The sequence below is a fragment of the Haliotis rufescens genome, unplaced genomic scaffold (assembly GCF_023055435.1).
Source record: "Haliotis rufescens isolate VD_foot unplaced genomic scaffold, xgHalRufe1.0.p SCAF_6, whole genome shotgun sequence".
NCBI classification, from domain to species: domain Eukaryota; kingdom Metazoa; phylum Mollusca; class Gastropoda; order Lepetellida; family Haliotidae; genus Haliotis; species Haliotis rufescens.
Window position 1 is genome coordinate 17,761,528 of NW_025964334.1, and position 18,529 is coordinate 17,780,056.

Below are 18,529 nucleotides of genomic sequence, written 5' to 3' on the forward strand. Positions count from 1 at the left end.
CTTAGTGCTAAGACTATTGTAAGCCTATGTTAAAGTATGGAAGTTACGATCGTCTTAGCGCTAAGATCGCTTTGTGCAAGTGGGCCCTGATGCTGACAAATCTAGAAACATAACCAGATGGTATCTAGGATTCCATTGAATGACTATGTTCTGTTGAGAAAGTTTGGAAGTAGGATGGTAATGTAAACATCAACTGTTTGTGAAGTAAAATTGTTTTGTTTGTTCTTTAACTTGTTTAATGCTGCATTCAGCAATATTCCAGTTCTATGACGGGGGTCTGTAAAATCGAGTCTGGACCAGACAATCCAGTAAATGACATCATGAGCATCGATCCACGCAATTCAGATACGATGACATGCATCAACCAAGTCAGCGAGCCTGACCACCCGATCCCTTAGTCGCCTCTTATGATAAGCATAGTCACCTTTTACGGCAAGCATGGGTTGCTGAAGACCTATTCTAACCTGGATGAAGTAAAGTTGACTTTGATGAAGATATTAATAGATGCGGATAGTGTCGTAAGGATGGGTACTACTTCGTTTAGATATACAAGACCATGGTGCTGCTCTGTAGTCTGTCCTTACAATACTACACTTTCTGCTGAACTGATCGGTAGGGGAAGACTCCTCTATTATCAATGTATTTGGTACATGGTATATCGTTTTCCTAACAGAACATGTTTACAGATTTTATTTGAATGTTTCTACTCAAAGAATGCAAGTGAGAGTCTTTATGTTGATGGTATGGAATAAAAGAGTGCATATTGAATTCTGACTTTTGTTGTTCTGAAGCCTGCCTCTTGGATGACATGTGAGAGGGGAGGGGACAGATTGATTGTGGGTTGATCAATATTTCAGCACTACTGATGACACAAGGATGGTCTTCAATTAGTGTATCTCTGTGGGGATCAGGCATGGCCAAGGAGGAGATAAACGACCAAATGTTTCTGCATTGACTACCACACCACCCACGCTAGAGTGTCAGTCACTGCACATGCTTGGGTAACTCAAGTAGCGTTTATTGCACAGCTATGTCCTATTGATGACGGACGTTTGCTTGTAAATACAGAGCCATGAATAATAACATTCTCTTAATAAATATTTATCGACAAGAGCACTCGTAAAATCACAGCTATTTCTCCAAATTATGACAGGGTGTCAAGTTTATGTGTCTTATATGGACTCTCTGACATTACGTGTTCGATATTACACCGATTCGCACTGTTACACCTATTCGCACTGATCCGGGGTAGAATAGGTCTTCAGCAACCCATGCTTGCCGTAAAAGGCGACTGTGCTTGTCTTACAGTGACACTATCCGCATACATTGATATCTTCATTAAAGTCAACTTTACTTAAAAATGTGAAGATCCGGGGTAGAATAGGTCCTTTAGCAATCCATGCTTGCCGTAAGATGCGACTAACGGGATCGGGTGGTCAGGCTTGCTGACTTGGTTGATGCATGTCATCGATCCCAATTGCGTGGATTGATGCTCATGATATCAATCACTGGATTGTCTGGTCCAGACTCAATTATTTACAGACCGCCGTCATATAGCTGGAATATTGCAGAGTGCAGCGTTAAACAACAAACAAACAAAAACTTATTGAACAGAGCTGTAATAATAAATTGTAAAAAATAGGTAATTAGGCACTCACTCCTGGCTAGACACTGACACTGTTGTTGCTGCTGCAGCAGGGGTAGCAACAGGGCTGGGAGGCAGGAGGAGCAGGGGGACCGGTTTCTGGGGCAGTGTGGCGGCGTTAAACAACCAACCAACCTATTCGCACAAAATAAAGTCATAATTGTTCACCAGTACGATCCATAGGGCTGACTTTTGTGGTTTCACATATGATCATGCTCCGTGAACACTCGTGTTTCCCGTGTGTGCTAGTATGTGGATGACGACTTACCCTTGGTTATCAGGGCCGACACAATACTGTCTCCTCATCAATAATGCCCCTTCTACAGTCAACTCCTGATGTAACCCTCTCAGGGTTTGTACTAGAAAACTGACCCGTGAAGATCCGGGGAAGAATAGGTCTTCAGCAACTCATGCTTGCCGTTAGAGGTGACCATGCTTGTCGTAAGAGGCGAATTACGGGATCGGGTGGTCAGGCTTGCTGACTTGGTTGATGCATGTCATCGTATCCCACTTGTGTGGATCGATGCTCATGTTATGAATCACTGGATTGTCTGGTCCAGACTCGGATTATTTACAGACAGCCGTCATATAGCTGGAATATTGCTGAGTGCGGCGTTAAACAACAAACAAACAAACCAGTGGTTGAAATGATCAACGCTACACCCTGTCGGACTACGATTCCACCCATTAGCCCAACGCCGAGAATGACTTCCCACCGATCTATTTTAGATGCCTCGTATGCCAAGCACATTTAGGTGACCGGGGACCTTTTTCTGAGCAGGAATCCTCCTGGTGATGGATAAGATTAAGCTGAATTGTCGTTGCTCCGTTTTCAAAATCCTAGAAGGGGCACGGGTGGCCCAGTCGGCTAAGGCGCCGCGATTCGCTGTGCAGAGTTGCGTCCCTTGGGCACGCCAGAAACCCATGGATCCCGGTTCGCCCCGATTGAGTTTCTAGCTTGTCAGCACCATATCCGTCTCGTGGGTTTCACCGAAGTGGTAAAGGTCTGAGACCTGCGTCACTTCGGTCTTTCCTCCCACGTTAAGCTGACACGCCGTGATATAACTGGAATACTGTTAAAAGCGGCGTTAAACCCAACTCACTCACTCACTCACAATCCTGGACTCTCCATCCGTATGTCTTCTCTGAAGTGTAGGACTGTCAACATGCTTTGTGCATTCGAACTGGGCCAGAGTAATGCGTGTGCGCCTGTTTGGGGATCGTTTGTGTGAGGAATCTAAGTGACGAGAGCCCGTGCCACGTGAATCTGTGTCAGCAGTGCATGTGTGACGAGTACCTGTCTTCCTGTGTTCCCGCCGCCCAGACACTCGTCATACAGATTCCCGTCACACAGGTACTCCTTTCACAGATTCTCGCCACACAGATCATGGACTGTCAGATTCTCGCCACACAGATCATGGACTGTCAGATTCTCGCCACACAGATCATGGACTGTCAGATTCTCGCCACACAGATCATGGACTGTCAGATTCTCGCCACACAGATCATGGACTGTCAGATTCTCGCCACACAGATCATGGACTGTCAGATTCTCGCCACACAGATCATGGACTGTCAGATTCCCGTCCCACAGGTACTCCTTTCACAGATTCTCGCCACACAGATCATGGGCTGTCAGATTCTCGCCACAAAGATCACGGACTGTCAGATTCTCGCCACACAGATCATGGACTGTCAGATTCTCGCCATACAGATCATGGACTGTCAGATTCTCGCCACACAGATCATGGACTGTCAGATTCCCGTCACACAGATCATGGACTGTCAGATTCTCGCCACACAGATCATGGACTGTCAGATTCCCGTCCCACAGGTACTCCTTTCACAGATTCTCGCCACACAGATCATGGGCTGTCAGATTCTCGCCACAAAGATCACGGACTGTCAGATTCTCGCCACAAAGATCATGGACTGTCAGGTTCTCGCCACACAGATCATGGACTGTCAGATTCTCGCCACACAGATCATGGACTGTCAGATTCCCGTCCCACAGATCACGGACTGTCAGATTCTCGCCACACAGATCATGGACTGTCAGATTCCCGTCACACAGATCATGGACTGTCAGATTCTCGCCACACAGATCATGGACTGTCAGATTCTCGCCATACAGATCATGGACTGTCAGATTCTCGCCACACAGATCATGGACTGTCAGATTCTCGCCACACAGATCATGGACTGTCAGATTCTCGCCACACAGATCATGGACTGTCAGATTCTCGCCACACAGATCATGGACTGTCAGATTCCCGTCCCACAGGTACTCCTTTCACAGATTCTCGCCACACAGATCATGGACTGTCAGATTCTCGCCATACAGATCATGGACTGTCAGATTCTCGCCACACAGATCATGGACTGTCAGATTCTCGCCACACAGATCATGGACTGTCAGATTCTCGCCATACAGATCATGGACTGTCAGATTCTCGCCATACAGATCACGGACTGTCAGATTCTCGCCATACAGATCATGGACTGTCAGATTCTCGCCACACAGATCATGGACTGTCAGATTCTCGCAAAACAGATCATGGACTGTCAGATTCTCGCCACACAGATCATGGACTGTCAGATTCTCGCCACACAGATCATGGACTGTCAGATTCCCGTCACACAGGTACTCCTTTCACAGATTCTCGCCACACAGATCATGGGCTGTCAGATTCTCGCCACAAAGATCACGGACTGTCAGATTCTCGCCACACAGGTCATGGACTGTCAGGTTCTCGCCACACAGATCATGGACTGTCAGATTCTCGCCACACAGATCATGGACTGTCAGATTCTCGCCACACAGATCATGGACTGTCAGATTCTCGCCATACAGATCATGGACTGTCAGATTCTCGCCACACAGATCATGGACTGTCAGATTCTCGCCACACAGATCATGGACTGTCAGATTCTCGCCACACAGATCATGGACTGTCAGATTCTCGCAAAACAGATCATGGACAGTCAGATTCTCGCCACACAGATCATGGACTGTCAGATTCTCGCCACACAGATCATGGACTGTCAGATTCTCGCCACACAGATCATGGACTGTCAGATTCTCGCCATACAGATCATGGACTGTCAGGTTCTCGCCACACAGATCATGGACTGTCAGGTTCTCGCCACACAGATCATGGACTGTCAGATTCTCGCCACACAGATCATGGACTGTCAGATTCTCGCCACACAGATCATGGACTGTCAGATTCTCGCAAAACAGATCATGGACAGTCAGATTCTCGCCACACAGATCATGGACTGTCAGATTCTCGCCACACAGATCATGGACTGTCAGATTCTCGCCACACAGATCATGGACTGTCAGATTCTCGCAAAACAGATCATGGACAGTCAGATTCTCGCCACACAGATCATGGACTGTCAGATTCTCGCCACACAGATCATGGACTGTCAGATTCTCGCCACACAGATCATGGACTGTCAGATTCTCGCCACACAGATCATGGACTGTCAGATTCTCGCCACACAGATCATGGACTGTCAGATTCTCGCCACAGGAACTCGTCACACAGAAGCCCGCAACAAAAGTACCCCCAACACAGTCACAGACTCTAAACCCGAAGATCCGGGTTAGAATTGGCCTTCCCATGCTTGTCGAAAGAGCCGACTAACGGGATCGGGCGGTCAGGCTCGCTGATATGGTTGATGCATAGCGTATCCAATTTGCGTAGATCGATGCTCATGATATCAACCACAGGAATATCTGGCCCAGACACGATTATTTGACTCTGACCTCATCAGGCATTCGTCACACAGATTCACGTTACGTAAAAGCCCGTCCCACCAAATCTGTGTTTGTGTGTTTGTTTGTTGTTTAACGCCGCACTCAGCTATATTCCAGCTACAACGGTCTGTAAATAATCGCGTGATTGACATCATGAGCATCGACCCATGCAATTGGGATACGATGACATGCATCATCCAAGTCAGCGAGCCTGACCACCCGATCCCGTTAGTCGCCTCTAACGACAAGCATAATCGCCTTTTACGGCAAGCATGGGTTCCTGAAGACCTATTCTAACACGGATCTTCACGGGTCTTCAATAGATACCTACATATACATGATTATATATCACTGTAATACAAATGATAAGACTAGACATTTAGTTCGAGGTTTTACACAGTGTTTATTGGTGAGAACAATAAGATCTAGTTCAGGGTTCTGTTAGCAGGGTGCAATGTACATGAGGTCACGTGACCCATCTAGTTTTACGAAGACCTGTTCGTGTCAGCAAAATTCCATCACGCCACCATAAGGGCGTCGGTGAACAGCTCGTACAACAACGTTCAAGCAGAGAGTGTTCTTCAACTGCGTTCATTAACAACTGGCGCATATTATCTCAGTTTTATCGATAGTTGAAATGTTTAGGCGAACGCCCAAACTGTTTAAACCTCGCAGAAGGATTGGCGTCAAACGGATTTGAGAGTGATATCATTTTGGTATATTCCAATACAATTCTGTTATCAGAGACCGTATAACAGATCTATTATATGGTCTCTGGTGTTACGTAGCGCTAATATCACACTAACATCTCACAATGGACACCCGAGTCCTCCAAACATGCTGGTACATATATATAATTTACTGATCCGCAAAGGACGCGTCAGTTCATTAAAATACACACCAATACGTGGCACCAACATTCTTGTACCGATCTTAGCGCCATTCCAAAACTCTAAGGAACCAGGCTTTAGGACGACTGCATGCTGGTCAGACTGCACGAATGGTTGATAATGCTTTTATTGTCCACGTGAGAACCATCTACAGATTACGACAACGATACCAGGTCACCAACAGCATGCAATCTTCATTGAGCCTGGTTTCTCTGATTCTTAATAAGTCTTGGCATAGCGCTGTAGATACAAGAATGTTGGAGCCACGTACTGGGGTGCCGTTTATCAGAAAAGGCACACGGAAACGCAAGTGAATTTTGATTTTCATGGAAAGCATTCGGAATTTTGTACTATGGGCGTTTGTTAAGCTGAGTTTTGGCGACCCATTATACCATATTTGTGTCATTTATGGCCATTAACATTAAATTTATATACAGACATACCTCCAAAACAATGCATTGATATGTCAATGGGAACCTTTCATGAGGTGACGTTTCTTTTCCGGATCGGTATCTGCATAGTCGAAATCTGACAGCTTAATTTATCTGACAATTGCTTAAATAAACTTTATCTACGCATAGAGATATGTTTCCCCCGATCCCAAACAGGGCAGGGTATTGTGCGGATAGTGAGTGAGGGAATTGGTTTAAAGTTTGTGAGTTTGGTTTAACGTCACTTTGAAATGTATTTCAGTTATATCAGTTTTAAGTTGAAGGAAAGCCCGAAGTGAAGCATGTCTCGGACGGTTACAAAATTCGGTGAATCCACAAGCACGTGTATGCTGCTGACAAACCAGAATCATCATGAGGGCGAATCTGGGATTCAAACCCGTGATCATCGTAATCTGATGGCTAAGGTCGCAAGTCCGCGGGCCTCCAATGTCTCGATACTTGTGATGTGTATCGGAGTCTTTTAGCGTGTGTCCTTCATGCACGTGCATCTCTTGATATTACAACACAATTATTGAAAAATGGGAGGCACTGGATAAAACTATATTTGGATGAATCCATGTTCCTTTTTTATTGTTTTGATTTTCATGGCAATATTTAATTGAGATTAAATATCGTATATTAAATCGCATATTAATCTGGAAACGGGTTCCTTATGTTTTCGGGACAAGATTCTTTTATTGAACATGAAGCCTGGTCAAGCTGCAAACTAGATGGGTCATATATGGGTGAAACTGAATAATTCGACACTGACAGAAGCTTAACATCACTGAACAATTTGCACATACAGATTTAGGACAATACATATATTAAATACATCGAGATTTGACAAGCATGTACACACAGATAGATAAGCAAAATATATAACAATAAAAATATACACTTACTGTAAAGCCAATGTCCTACAAATTAATGCATTCCCTTATTCAGTGCATTACTCAGCTTGAAGCATTTATATTGTAAAGCGACGGATAAAGATATCCTTTCGGGGGTTAGCGGACCACGTGTTCAAACAACCTATCACACAGCTCTGTTGTCATGGAAACCATATTCAGTAACGTGTTGTCATGGGAACCATATTCATCAATAAGTTGTCATGGAAACCTATCCACCAACCATTAATCAACATGTCGTCAGGGAAACCATATTCATCAATATGTTGTCATGGAAACATATTCATCAATATGTTGTCATGGAAACCGTTTTCACTAACATATAGGGAAACCATATTCACCAACCATGGACAACTATATTAATCAACATGTCGTTAGGGAAACGATATTCATCAATATGTTGCCATGGAAACCATATTCATCAACACGCTTTGTGCAGCATATGTATTCATTTCTGTTAAGATTGTTTTGCTAGTGCAACCGTTTACACTTTGGAACAGGAAATTGAAAAGAAGGTGTCTTTCCCGCTGCTTGATGTCATTGTTTTAGAAATCGTATATCTTCCGAAATAGGTGTAAACCGTTTTGTCTGAGGATCAGTAATAAGTGAAGGTGTGTCCATTGAAAAATGTCCGCACCCAGATGAATCACCAGGTTAGAGATCTTTTAAACATTGTGATTATGCGTTGGTGTGGGTTGTTAGTCAAAGGGTGTTTAACGGTTTATACCAGACCAATTAAAATAAAACGAAAGCGCTCATCACCAGATTAAAACATACACATAAATCATCCGGTACGCCCAGCTGTAATGATGTCCTATTTAAATATCAATTTAACAGAGCTAGCCTTTCTAAGTACAGATTTCCCCAAATCCGACACATAGTGTTTTGTCAAAACCTGCGTAAGCGTGACGTCAATCATATTTACTCTACCTTTTTTTCGTTTCCTGTAGTTCAAAATGGTTGATAATTAAAGCGTCACGTGACCCTTTGAAATATATCCCCTTACGTTTATCTCAGAATCGTAATACGCAGTTTCAAATTGACGTAAATGTTAATTCTTGTTGCTTGTAAACTACATTTCAGTGGTCGGGTGGGAAATAAAACACATCTTAATTTAGAAAAAAACACAACGCTTTTGACTCAGAAACCCTGTCTAGGGTGTTCCTAAACAGACCTTTTTTGACTGTATCAGAGCATCAACAAAGAGAGAAATAACGTACTCCGACCATAAGACATGACACGTTCTCGGACGTCCAACAAACCCTGAATTTCTGACATCTGGCATCAACTTTAAGTTGTATTTGCACAGAAAATAATATTCTGAGTGACTGAATCGTTAAGTTGTGTACGTATGTTTGATTGAAAAAAAGCGATCTGATCCTAAGGCGTCCCCAAACCCATAACCCATTGTGTCCGAATCATTTGCAAAACCGCTATCCCCGCCCAGACTTAACCCCTACCGCTCTACTGCAGGTCAAGGGGTAGATATGTAATCATGAGATATGGCTACTGTGCTTTTTAAGCTAGAACGAGATGAATATATGCATATTTCATGTTCACTGATTCATTCTCCGTGCAACTAGTTGTGCCAGCGCTGGAACATCCAGTTAAGGAGAAAGCCCGTTACTGTTGTTTGCGGGGGTGCAGATACACACAGCGTTAAAACTCCACCCATCCCTACACGGGATATAAATGCCTTTACGTCAACCGCGACAGAGCGTTACCACGTATAACCAATTTCTATGGCATATAGTTTCTATGGCAACGCTTCCAAGGATTTCACATGAACACTGAACAATTCTCCATTTAGTATACTCACATATACCGTCTCCTTTGGTATAGTAAGTCACGTGTTCAATTGTATCAACTACAGGTGTCATTTCCTCAACTCAACAATTAAACGTCCCACATTGTACGGCCTAGGACATGTCTTATGACACAACACTGATATAAATGAGGATGAGTTGCCTCCCTTGGATGACCTTTGCCACCGGAAGGCTATGAAATCCAGTCTGCTTGGAGCAGCATGAGGTCAAGGTCACGTGATGTCACATGATCACATCGCATGAAAATTTTCCTATGAGTAATGCACATTCTCCTTGCTCCCAGCATTGTCCCCGTCTCATCATGTGTTGAAAAAGCGCCGAACTTTGGGCGTGAGAAGCCGGAAGAAGGATTGTGGGAACATCGTATGGGACACGTTTGCGTATTTCAGATAGTTGTAGGGTTGAGCGATCACCTCTAAGAGCGCGTTCAGCAGCTTCCGGTCCTGTAAAGATACAACGTCAACGTTAAATTTTACTAACTATTGCTATCTTCATTATTTTCCAATTCATTCTTGCCGAGGGGTAGCCTAGTTGTTTAAGCGTTCGCTCGACACCCAAATGCCCAGGTTCGATTCCCCACAAGGATACAATGACTGAAGCTCATTTCTGGTGTTCCCCGCCGTGATTTTTCTGCAAAATTGTTAAAACGCCGTAAAATGTATTCTTATTAAAGGGGGTGGCCCAGTCGTCTAAGGCGCCGCGATTCGCTGTGCAGAGTTGCGTCCCTTGGGCACGCCAGAAACCTATGATTGTGGGTTCGAATCCCGGTTCGCCCCAATTATGTTTCTAGGTTTGTCAGCACCATACCCGTGCTCGTGGGTTTCACCGAAGTGGTAAACGTCTGAGACCTGCATCACTTCGGGCTTTCCTCCCACATTAAGCTGACACTCCGTGATATAACTGGAATACTGTTAAAAGCGGCGTTAAACCAACTCACTCACTCACCTATTCTTATTAAAGCTATTACCAATATTCTAAGAACATCCCCCGGGGGCACCAAGTACTGGCTTCACACATAATCTCTTGTGAATCGAACCGGATCTGCAGCTTGCTGAGCGAACGTTTGTACCACAAGGCTACCCAACCACCTCATTCACCTCACCTATTCGTATTTAGAATCATTCAATAATGAATTAAAAATTATCCGCTCAATACAAACTACAATTTAAACAACATTCGTTATACTTTACCAGATAGTCCCTTTTGTGAGACAGCCTCAAGAAAATATAGTTCTCCCGCAGTTATGGGTATTTATGATCAAATTTGTGACTTCAAAAAACCGGATATGACCGATAAATTATATAAAACATTGAATCAATGAAAACATCTTTCTTACTACCTGTGTAATCACTAAAACTGAATTACCACATGGCGTGAAACAAAATACGGCTACGGCAATAAATCAGGTCGGGAATGAAATATTTAGGCACTATATGGGCTCAATAACACACAATTTTCAGGTTCCGTGATCAAGTAGTTTCAGAAATGTGTATGTGTGTGTGTTGTTGAGAACAAAGCGTACCCTCGAATCGTTGGGTTAATTGCAGAGGACTGTTGTTGCTGTTAAATATACTATAACTAGATTTTAATCACAATATAATAGTCCCAGCGACCATGCTTATAATCAGAAAACAATTATATACAAGGCTGGAGTGAGCTGGACTCACTTATACCCTCGACTTCGACTCCAACATAATGCTAAGATCAAAATATGAAAAAAGCAATATTTTCTCATAAAATCCACTTATTGAAATCAAACATGGCACTGCGCCTCACCTATTGGTATAGAAACTGTTCTCCCATTTAGAAATGACGCCATAAAGTAGTATTTAAAGTCATAGGTCGCCAAATTTTGAATTAAAACAACATTCTAAGTTTTCTCAGAAAATCCATATATCAAAATCTTTGCACTGCACCTTTTCTAATAGTATGGAAACTGTTCGCTAATGTTCGGGGGTATAATAATTCTGTTCTGGAAGACAGCATTGCTGAGATACTTGACACGTAAATCAGAAATTGCAATATCGTCAGATTATTTGGTCTATCTGGTGGTGAAAGGCAAAAGCCCAGGCTGTGGTTCCAAGGAAGAGCCGACAGCCACAAGCTCAATAACTGGCTGCCGTATAACAGTCATTCACTTCACGCACTCAAAGTCAAAATGGGATAAAAATCAAAATACAAAAACGCGTTAAATCGAATATATCAAATTTCACAGTGATAAGTAAATATTATGGTCAATATATGATTGACCAAATTGCATTTCTTAATATGGCTGCCGCATCGACCATCGTTCAGATCGGCTTACAATTCTGTGAAGCAATAGCTTGGATCGCCAATGCAAAGTGCCATCATACAAGGCCTTGAGAACAAGTACGACACTTAGAGAACCTTAGGTTGAGGTAAGCTACTTGGAAGAACATTGGTATAACAACCTTGAATATTTGCTGATGCTGGTAGGAGTTGTAGAGGCGACCGTCCCGCACGATGTCTTCTATGAGGGTCTGGTATTCCTCTGAAACAATGATAGCAATACTCATAGTAATGGACATTTGCAGAAACTGATGGAACATTTGTTGAAAATAGTTATAATCACGAGCTTCATCAAAATATTAACACTGTATTGCCCCCTTAAAACAACGAAATACTCTTTAAAAAAACACTACAATATCCAGATGGTAGGTGCGGGCTGATGATAGGGGTGGGGTGTAGAGGGAGCACCACCCTTACCTTTTTTCAGACACCCAACGTGACAACTTACCCTGTGTGTGTGTTCACGAGTTAATGTTTTACGGTCATATCTCAGCCATATATCGACGGTTCTGAATAACGAAATATGTTGCACTGCTTTGAAGGAAATACCAACCGTTGTATGTGACAAATGGTATGGAGAAACCCCTTGCTGTGTTATTGCCGTCCGACTTGAACTGAATCCACAGCTTCTTGGAGCGAGCAGTGAAGGCGATCGGTTGATCCTTGCTCTTGCATGTCTCGAACGTCGTCAAGCTGTACGGGGACTCTGTCACAACAGCAAACAATCAGTATGTATCCTCTGTTTAAGCTTACGATTTTGCACACTGCATATTAGTTCTTCAGGGCCAATGGGCCATAGACGGCCCCTGCAATGAACAGCTTAGAACATTTCTCAACAGCTTGTTGTGTCAGCATATCCATTAAGGGCTATGAATCGTGTTTTGTCTTAATGTTAATAAGCTCTGTCAGGATTTAAACACCTGTGCCCTTAATAAACTTTATTTTATCGGTAAATACATAAAACGGAAAACCAGTAGCCTGCTCCACCACAAAAAAAGGTCTACATAAGGTAAGGTAATAGATAGATATTTAGGTCTTAACATATTACGACCGCCTCCGTGGTCTAGTGGTAGAGCGTCTGCCCGGAGAGCAGAAGGTCGGTGGTTCGATTCCCGGCCGCGTCATACCAATAGTTGTTAAAAGATGGTACTTATTGTAACCCTGCCTGGCGCTCGGCATTCAGGGGCTAAAACAAGGACAGGTCAGTATAGTCCGGACTAGTACAAGCAGACACACACACACACACACACACACACACACACACATGCATGCACGTCGCTATATAAGAGCAATAATCTTGGACGCGACGTCAAACCTTTACCTTACCACCTCTCCTTAACATATCATTGTTTGTAGACTTTTAATGTCGGGTCGATTCATCGACAGGAACGTGATGGTAAGCAGTATGCATTCACAATACAGGGTCTGTCAAAAACATACCTCTCGCGGTATGAACACTATTCTCAATACAGGGCCGATCAAAAATTAGATACCTCGAGTGATTATTTTTCATCGTCCCATTACTTGATATTATTGTAAAGCGGGTGTCTATTTTTGACATTGTCAATACTTTACAGATCCCATTAAGTTCCTTTACGTTGTGTCACATGATAAATGATGAACGAAAGACGGGATAAAGTAAACACAATAAGAAAAAGCAAGATTGAACTTACTAGATTTCCTCATGACGAGGACGTCGCCGCATTTGTCGTCCTCGCGCAGGTAGATCTCGGGAATGATGACGAGGATGCGGCGTCTCTTGTCGGGTTTGATCTTCCACGTGCACCGGATGTCAATAGGGTAGTCCCCGGGGTAGTTGGGAGTCTCGATCACCCCCTGGTACCGGCCCTGGTACCCCCCACACAGGCGGTCTGCCAACACAAACACCATGCGTGTAAAAGACGCAAACGTCTATGCATTTCATCATATCATATATGTCAATATATGATTGTTTAAACATTTGGTTTGTTGGTTGGTTTGTTGTTTAACGCCGCACTCAGCAATATTCCAGCTATATGACGGCGGTCTGTAAATATTCGAGTCTGGACCAGACAATCCAGTGATTAATATCATGAGCATCGATCCCCGCAATTGGGATCGATGACATGTATCAACCACGTCAGTGAGCCTGACCACGCGATCCCGTTGGTCGCCTTTTACGACAAGCATAGTCGCCTTTTACGGCAAGCATGGGTTGCTGAAGACTATTCTACCCCGGGATCTTCACGGGTCGTTTTGTTTAAACAAAGCAAATACGGGAATAATATAGGGATTGTACGAGGGAGCCAAAATTACAGACCGCCGTCACATAGCTGGCATATTGCTGAGTGTGGAGTTAAACAAGAGAGAAACAAATACAAGGAAATTCTAACACGCCTAAGACAATATAACTTTCAATAATAAGACCGAGAGTAATCATGTCGTTTACGTTATGTTCCTGGGGTACAATTAGATATATTGAATATAGTAGCGTCGTAGATTTTGTCACTGATGTGGCTGTGACGGACACTTGCAAAATTGTAATGCTTGCTGGAACCTGATCGCAACACTGGCGTGTATACGCAATACCAAAAGTCTATTGTAATGTCATCCGCCGATTTGTTACGTTAAACGCCAATTTGAAGAGAATTTTAGTTAATTTAGAATCACCGCGTGGCAGTTTAAAGACAGACGGTAGAGCAAAGACATAAGCCGAAGACGTGTACCACTTTGCTGAAAACTATGGGACCGCCTCCGTGGTCTAGTGGTAGAGCGTTCGCCCGGAGAACGGAAGGTCCGGGGTTCGATCCCAGGCCGCGTCATTACAAAATACGTAAAAAGATGGTACTTGTTGTATCCTTGTCTGACGCTCGCTTAAGAGGCAAAAACAAGGACTGGACGGCTCGGAGTCAGTATACTGTGTCTGAGTGGGGTATTCATGTTTAACTGCGGCATGGTATCTCAGTGGGCTAGCACTATAAATCGGCATTAGTCTGGACTAGTACAAGTAGCCACACACACACACGTACATGCATGTCGCTATATAAGTGCAATAATCTTTGACGCGACGTTAAAGCCCATTTCACCTCACCTGGGCATGGGAATGTACTAGGGTACTGACAGACCAAAGAGGATAATCATGGTAAATTCGAGATTCGAACACATGACCAACGTGTTAGGCGAGGTTTAACGTTTGAACAATCCAAGAACGGCCAGGAAGCATGTGGTGTCAAATACGTTGTGGCAGCATTTTATAAATACATTGAGTATTTTTAATCTTAATCTACAGAACACTATTAGTGCACAGGGTAGCTCACTTTTGCAGTTGTCGCTGCTGGTGCTCCCTGGGGTGTCTGTCGTGGTCGACCCCGGGCAGGCGATGCAGTAGTTGTGACCAGAGCGAGGCTGGTAGGATCCCCGGGGACAGATCTGGCACTGGTGGACGGTGGCGTTGTAGAAGTGGCCCGCCTGGCAAGTCGCTGAAAACAGACACATCTTATCAATCCAGTTGCTCAAATAGCAGTGAGTCATTACGGTTTATAACCGCTTTCAACAACAGTTCAGTCATATCGGCTCAGGGATCATAATCTGGAAGTCGAACCTACAAAAAGCGGATCCTGTTATCTGTTAGGGACGTAACGCTTGCGACGCCATGCAAAAGACCACGAAACCATACGTATTATTCATATTCACACATCAACCAAGTTCATCATTACATTATTGTTGTAAGTAAACAAATAAAAAGCAGGTGAAGTTTAAAAATCGCGAGGAATTTACGCTGGCATCTGCATCACAGAGTACTGAGTCGCAACTTATTTAGGGTATATTGCTGAATATGGACATCTACCGTTCGTCTATCAAGGTGTTAACCTACTAAAAATACAAAGGCACCAAATATTTTCGAAAATACGAGAATTTTTTTCTTAAAATAATAATCAGACAGGGGAAAGTATTTGACCTGCTTGTTTATGATCTGGTTAATGGAATTGTGGTATACTATAGATTCACAGTGGCGATTCGAGTGGGTCGGTCATGGTCTCGATCACCCACCCACGCTCTCTGAAAGTTGGGGCCCCAATGACCAATAGATATCTGCTTGGTATTGAAATTTTCAGACAGATTGTATGGCAAGCCGTTTTCACATTTTTTACAGAATTATAGATATCTTCAATTGTTTTAAAGATATCGGTATTTTATTTAAAGATATCACTAATGTTTTTAAGATATCAAAAAATAATTAAAGATATCTTAAATTCATTTCTGATATCTATAATACAATTACTGATATCTTAAAATGTTACGGTGATATCAACAAATTAGTTTGTGATATCTCTAAATGTATTTAAGATATCATTAAACAATAACCATCCTACAGTACATAAATATATTAGAAATAGATTCAAGATATCTTAAATTCAATTCAAGATATCTTGAAATAAGTTATACATATCCACAAATGCATTAAAGATATCTTTAATTTAATTAGAGATATCTTTAATTCAATTCAAGATATCGTTAATTCTGACCGTTACTGATATCAAACATCCAATTAAAGATATCATTAATACTTTTGATGATATCTTTATAAATTATTATCAACTATTGATATCAGTTATCTTATTTAAGTAACATTATTAATGTAACATCTTTAATAAAGGCAACAATTGAAGATATCAATAATTAATTATCGATATCTGTATTTAGTTTCAAGATATCAGGAATTGAATTAATGACATCATAACAAAACATGACATTTTGATATCTTTAAATTATATTTGGATATCAATAATCGAATTTAAGACATCAGCAATTCTTTTCAAGATATCTACAATTCCATTCAAGATATCTTCAATTCATTTCAAGATATCTTTAAAACAATTGAAGATATCTTAAATTCTATTGCAGATATCTACAATTATCTGCATTTAAGATATCTTCAATTCAATTCAAGATATATTCAATTCATTTCAAGATATCTTTAAAACAATTAAAGATATCTGTAATTCCGGAATAAATGTGAAAACGGCTTGCCATAAGATTGTCAAGTATAATGTACTGGAGAACTTCTTAGATCCGCCTGTGGTGATACACATGGTAAGCTACAACAACGTTACCCCTGGCACTGCACGCCTTGAACTCGGCCGCCGCGGGGCCCCGGGTCCTCATGCCGTGCCCGCAGGGGGTGCAGGTGGTGCGGCCATAGTCCGGCTGGTAGTAGCCCTGGGCACACGGGACACACGGCTTACTGCCGCTCTTGGAGTAGAAGCCTGGCTCACACAGGTCTGCAAATAGAGCAGGGAGTTACGTCAGTGAATGTTGCTTAATGCCACAATATTCCAGTAAATAATCGATTGGCTGGACCAGACAAACCAGTGATTGACGTAATCATGAGCTACGATCTACGTCATCGGGGCACGATGCCATAGAATCAGCAAGTCACCTAGCCTGGCCACCCCATATTCCCAAATCGGGTCTTGCAACACGATTAGATACGGAGAATCTTTAAGCCCGGAATCCCCAGTGGATTGTAAATAGCGTCCCTCATTCATAAAATGTGGAAATAAGATTTAACATAAGTGCGAAATATGCTTCGCTTGAAGCGCCCTTAAAGTGCTATATTCATGTTGCTTTACTCTAACATTGGAAAACACCTTCAATATACTGTTAATATCATTCTGAAATTTCTGATGAGTAGAGAGTGAAAGAACCCTTGATTGAACCCATTAGAAGACCCTGTGACTTTGACATATTTTCAGTCAGTTCATACTGTAAAATCTCCTCAATCCGGACGGTACCATGGTGAAAGTGAAAGCATCCCGATTAATACTTTTGTTCCCCCCAAAGAAAACTCTTAAAAAAAATTGTCCTCAGGCTTACAAAAATGTATTCTTTGCTAGACATGCTGGTTGTCCTGAAAATATATTTTTTGTAAAAAAAGATAATTCGGCTTTTTCTAAAGCAGAGAGATAAATACGTAAAGCAGTAAACGGTAAAATAGATATATTGTTACGAACAAACATCCAAGGAGGGTCTGAGACCTGCATCACTTCGCGCTTTCCTCCCACATTAAGCTGACACGCCGCGATATAACTGGAATACTGTTAAAAGCGGCGTTAAACCAAACTCACTCACTCACTCACTCACTCACTCCAAGGAGGTCGATCTCCACCAGGCAGGAACTACATCCGCCAAGAATTGTGAAGTGTGAGTTCTACTCTACCTGCACATTCCGTCGCTGACGCCGCCCCGACACGCCCGCCACTGACTCTACGGTTAGGGCAGTCTTTACATGACATCTGTCCCTCCGTGTCCTGATAGGTCCCTCCGGGACAAGGTCGGCATTCCCCCTCATCAGCGTCAAAGTATGTCCCTATACTGCAGCCAACTAGGGAAAGGGGAACGCTCAATGAACACCAAGAAACTGACCTCATGAACAATCGGTACTGTCGAGAAAATAGTGTATCACTCCATGAACAATGGTTGTATTCGAGTAAATAGTCTATGACGTCTTGAGCAGTAGATATATAAAGTCCAGAAAAAAGTCTGTGACACTATGAACAATGGGCAAAGCTGCAAAATAGCCAAAGACATCAGAAACAATGGTTGGAATCAATACAATTGTTCACGGCCTTTATGGGCAATGCACAGTTGGGAAAATAGTTCGTGACACCATCAAAAATTGGTACAGTAGAGACAAAAGACCATGACGTCATGCGCAATAAGTTCCCCGTGAGCAGGATCCCAATAACAATGCGTACTCGACTCGAC

The 18,529-nt window shown here is 42.7% G+C and overlaps 1 protein-coding gene across 3 annotated transcripts in view; it reads right to left on the bottom strand.

Moving 5' to 3' along the window:
- Nucleotides 1-5,797: 5,797 nt before the first annotated feature.
- The window catches only part of LOC124140557 (signal peptide, CUB and EGF-like domain-containing protein 1), a 145,096-nt gene continuing 132,364 nt past the window's right edge, over nucleotides 5,798-18,529 (bottom strand). For all 3 annotated transcript variants that reach the window (XM_046508191.2, XM_048386115.1, XM_046508190.2), the window contains 7 exons: nucleotides 17,982-18,146; nucleotides 16,876-17,043; nucleotides 15,079-15,240; nucleotides 13,456-13,653; nucleotides 12,336-12,488; nucleotides 11,905-11,984; nucleotides 5,798-9,915 (listed from right to left, as the gene is read on the bottom strand). In XM_046508191.2, coding sequence (XP_046364147.2) covers nucleotides 9,772-9,915; nucleotides 11,905-11,984; nucleotides 12,336-12,488; nucleotides 13,456-13,653; nucleotides 15,079-15,240; nucleotides 16,876-17,043; nucleotides 17,982-18,146 — 1,070 coding nt within the window. In that variant the 3' untranslated portion in view covers nucleotides 5,798-9,771. The remainder of the gene's footprint in view (nucleotides 9,916-11,904; nucleotides 11,985-12,335; nucleotides 12,489-13,455; nucleotides 13,654-15,078; nucleotides 15,241-16,875; nucleotides 17,044-17,981; nucleotides 18,147-18,529) is intronic.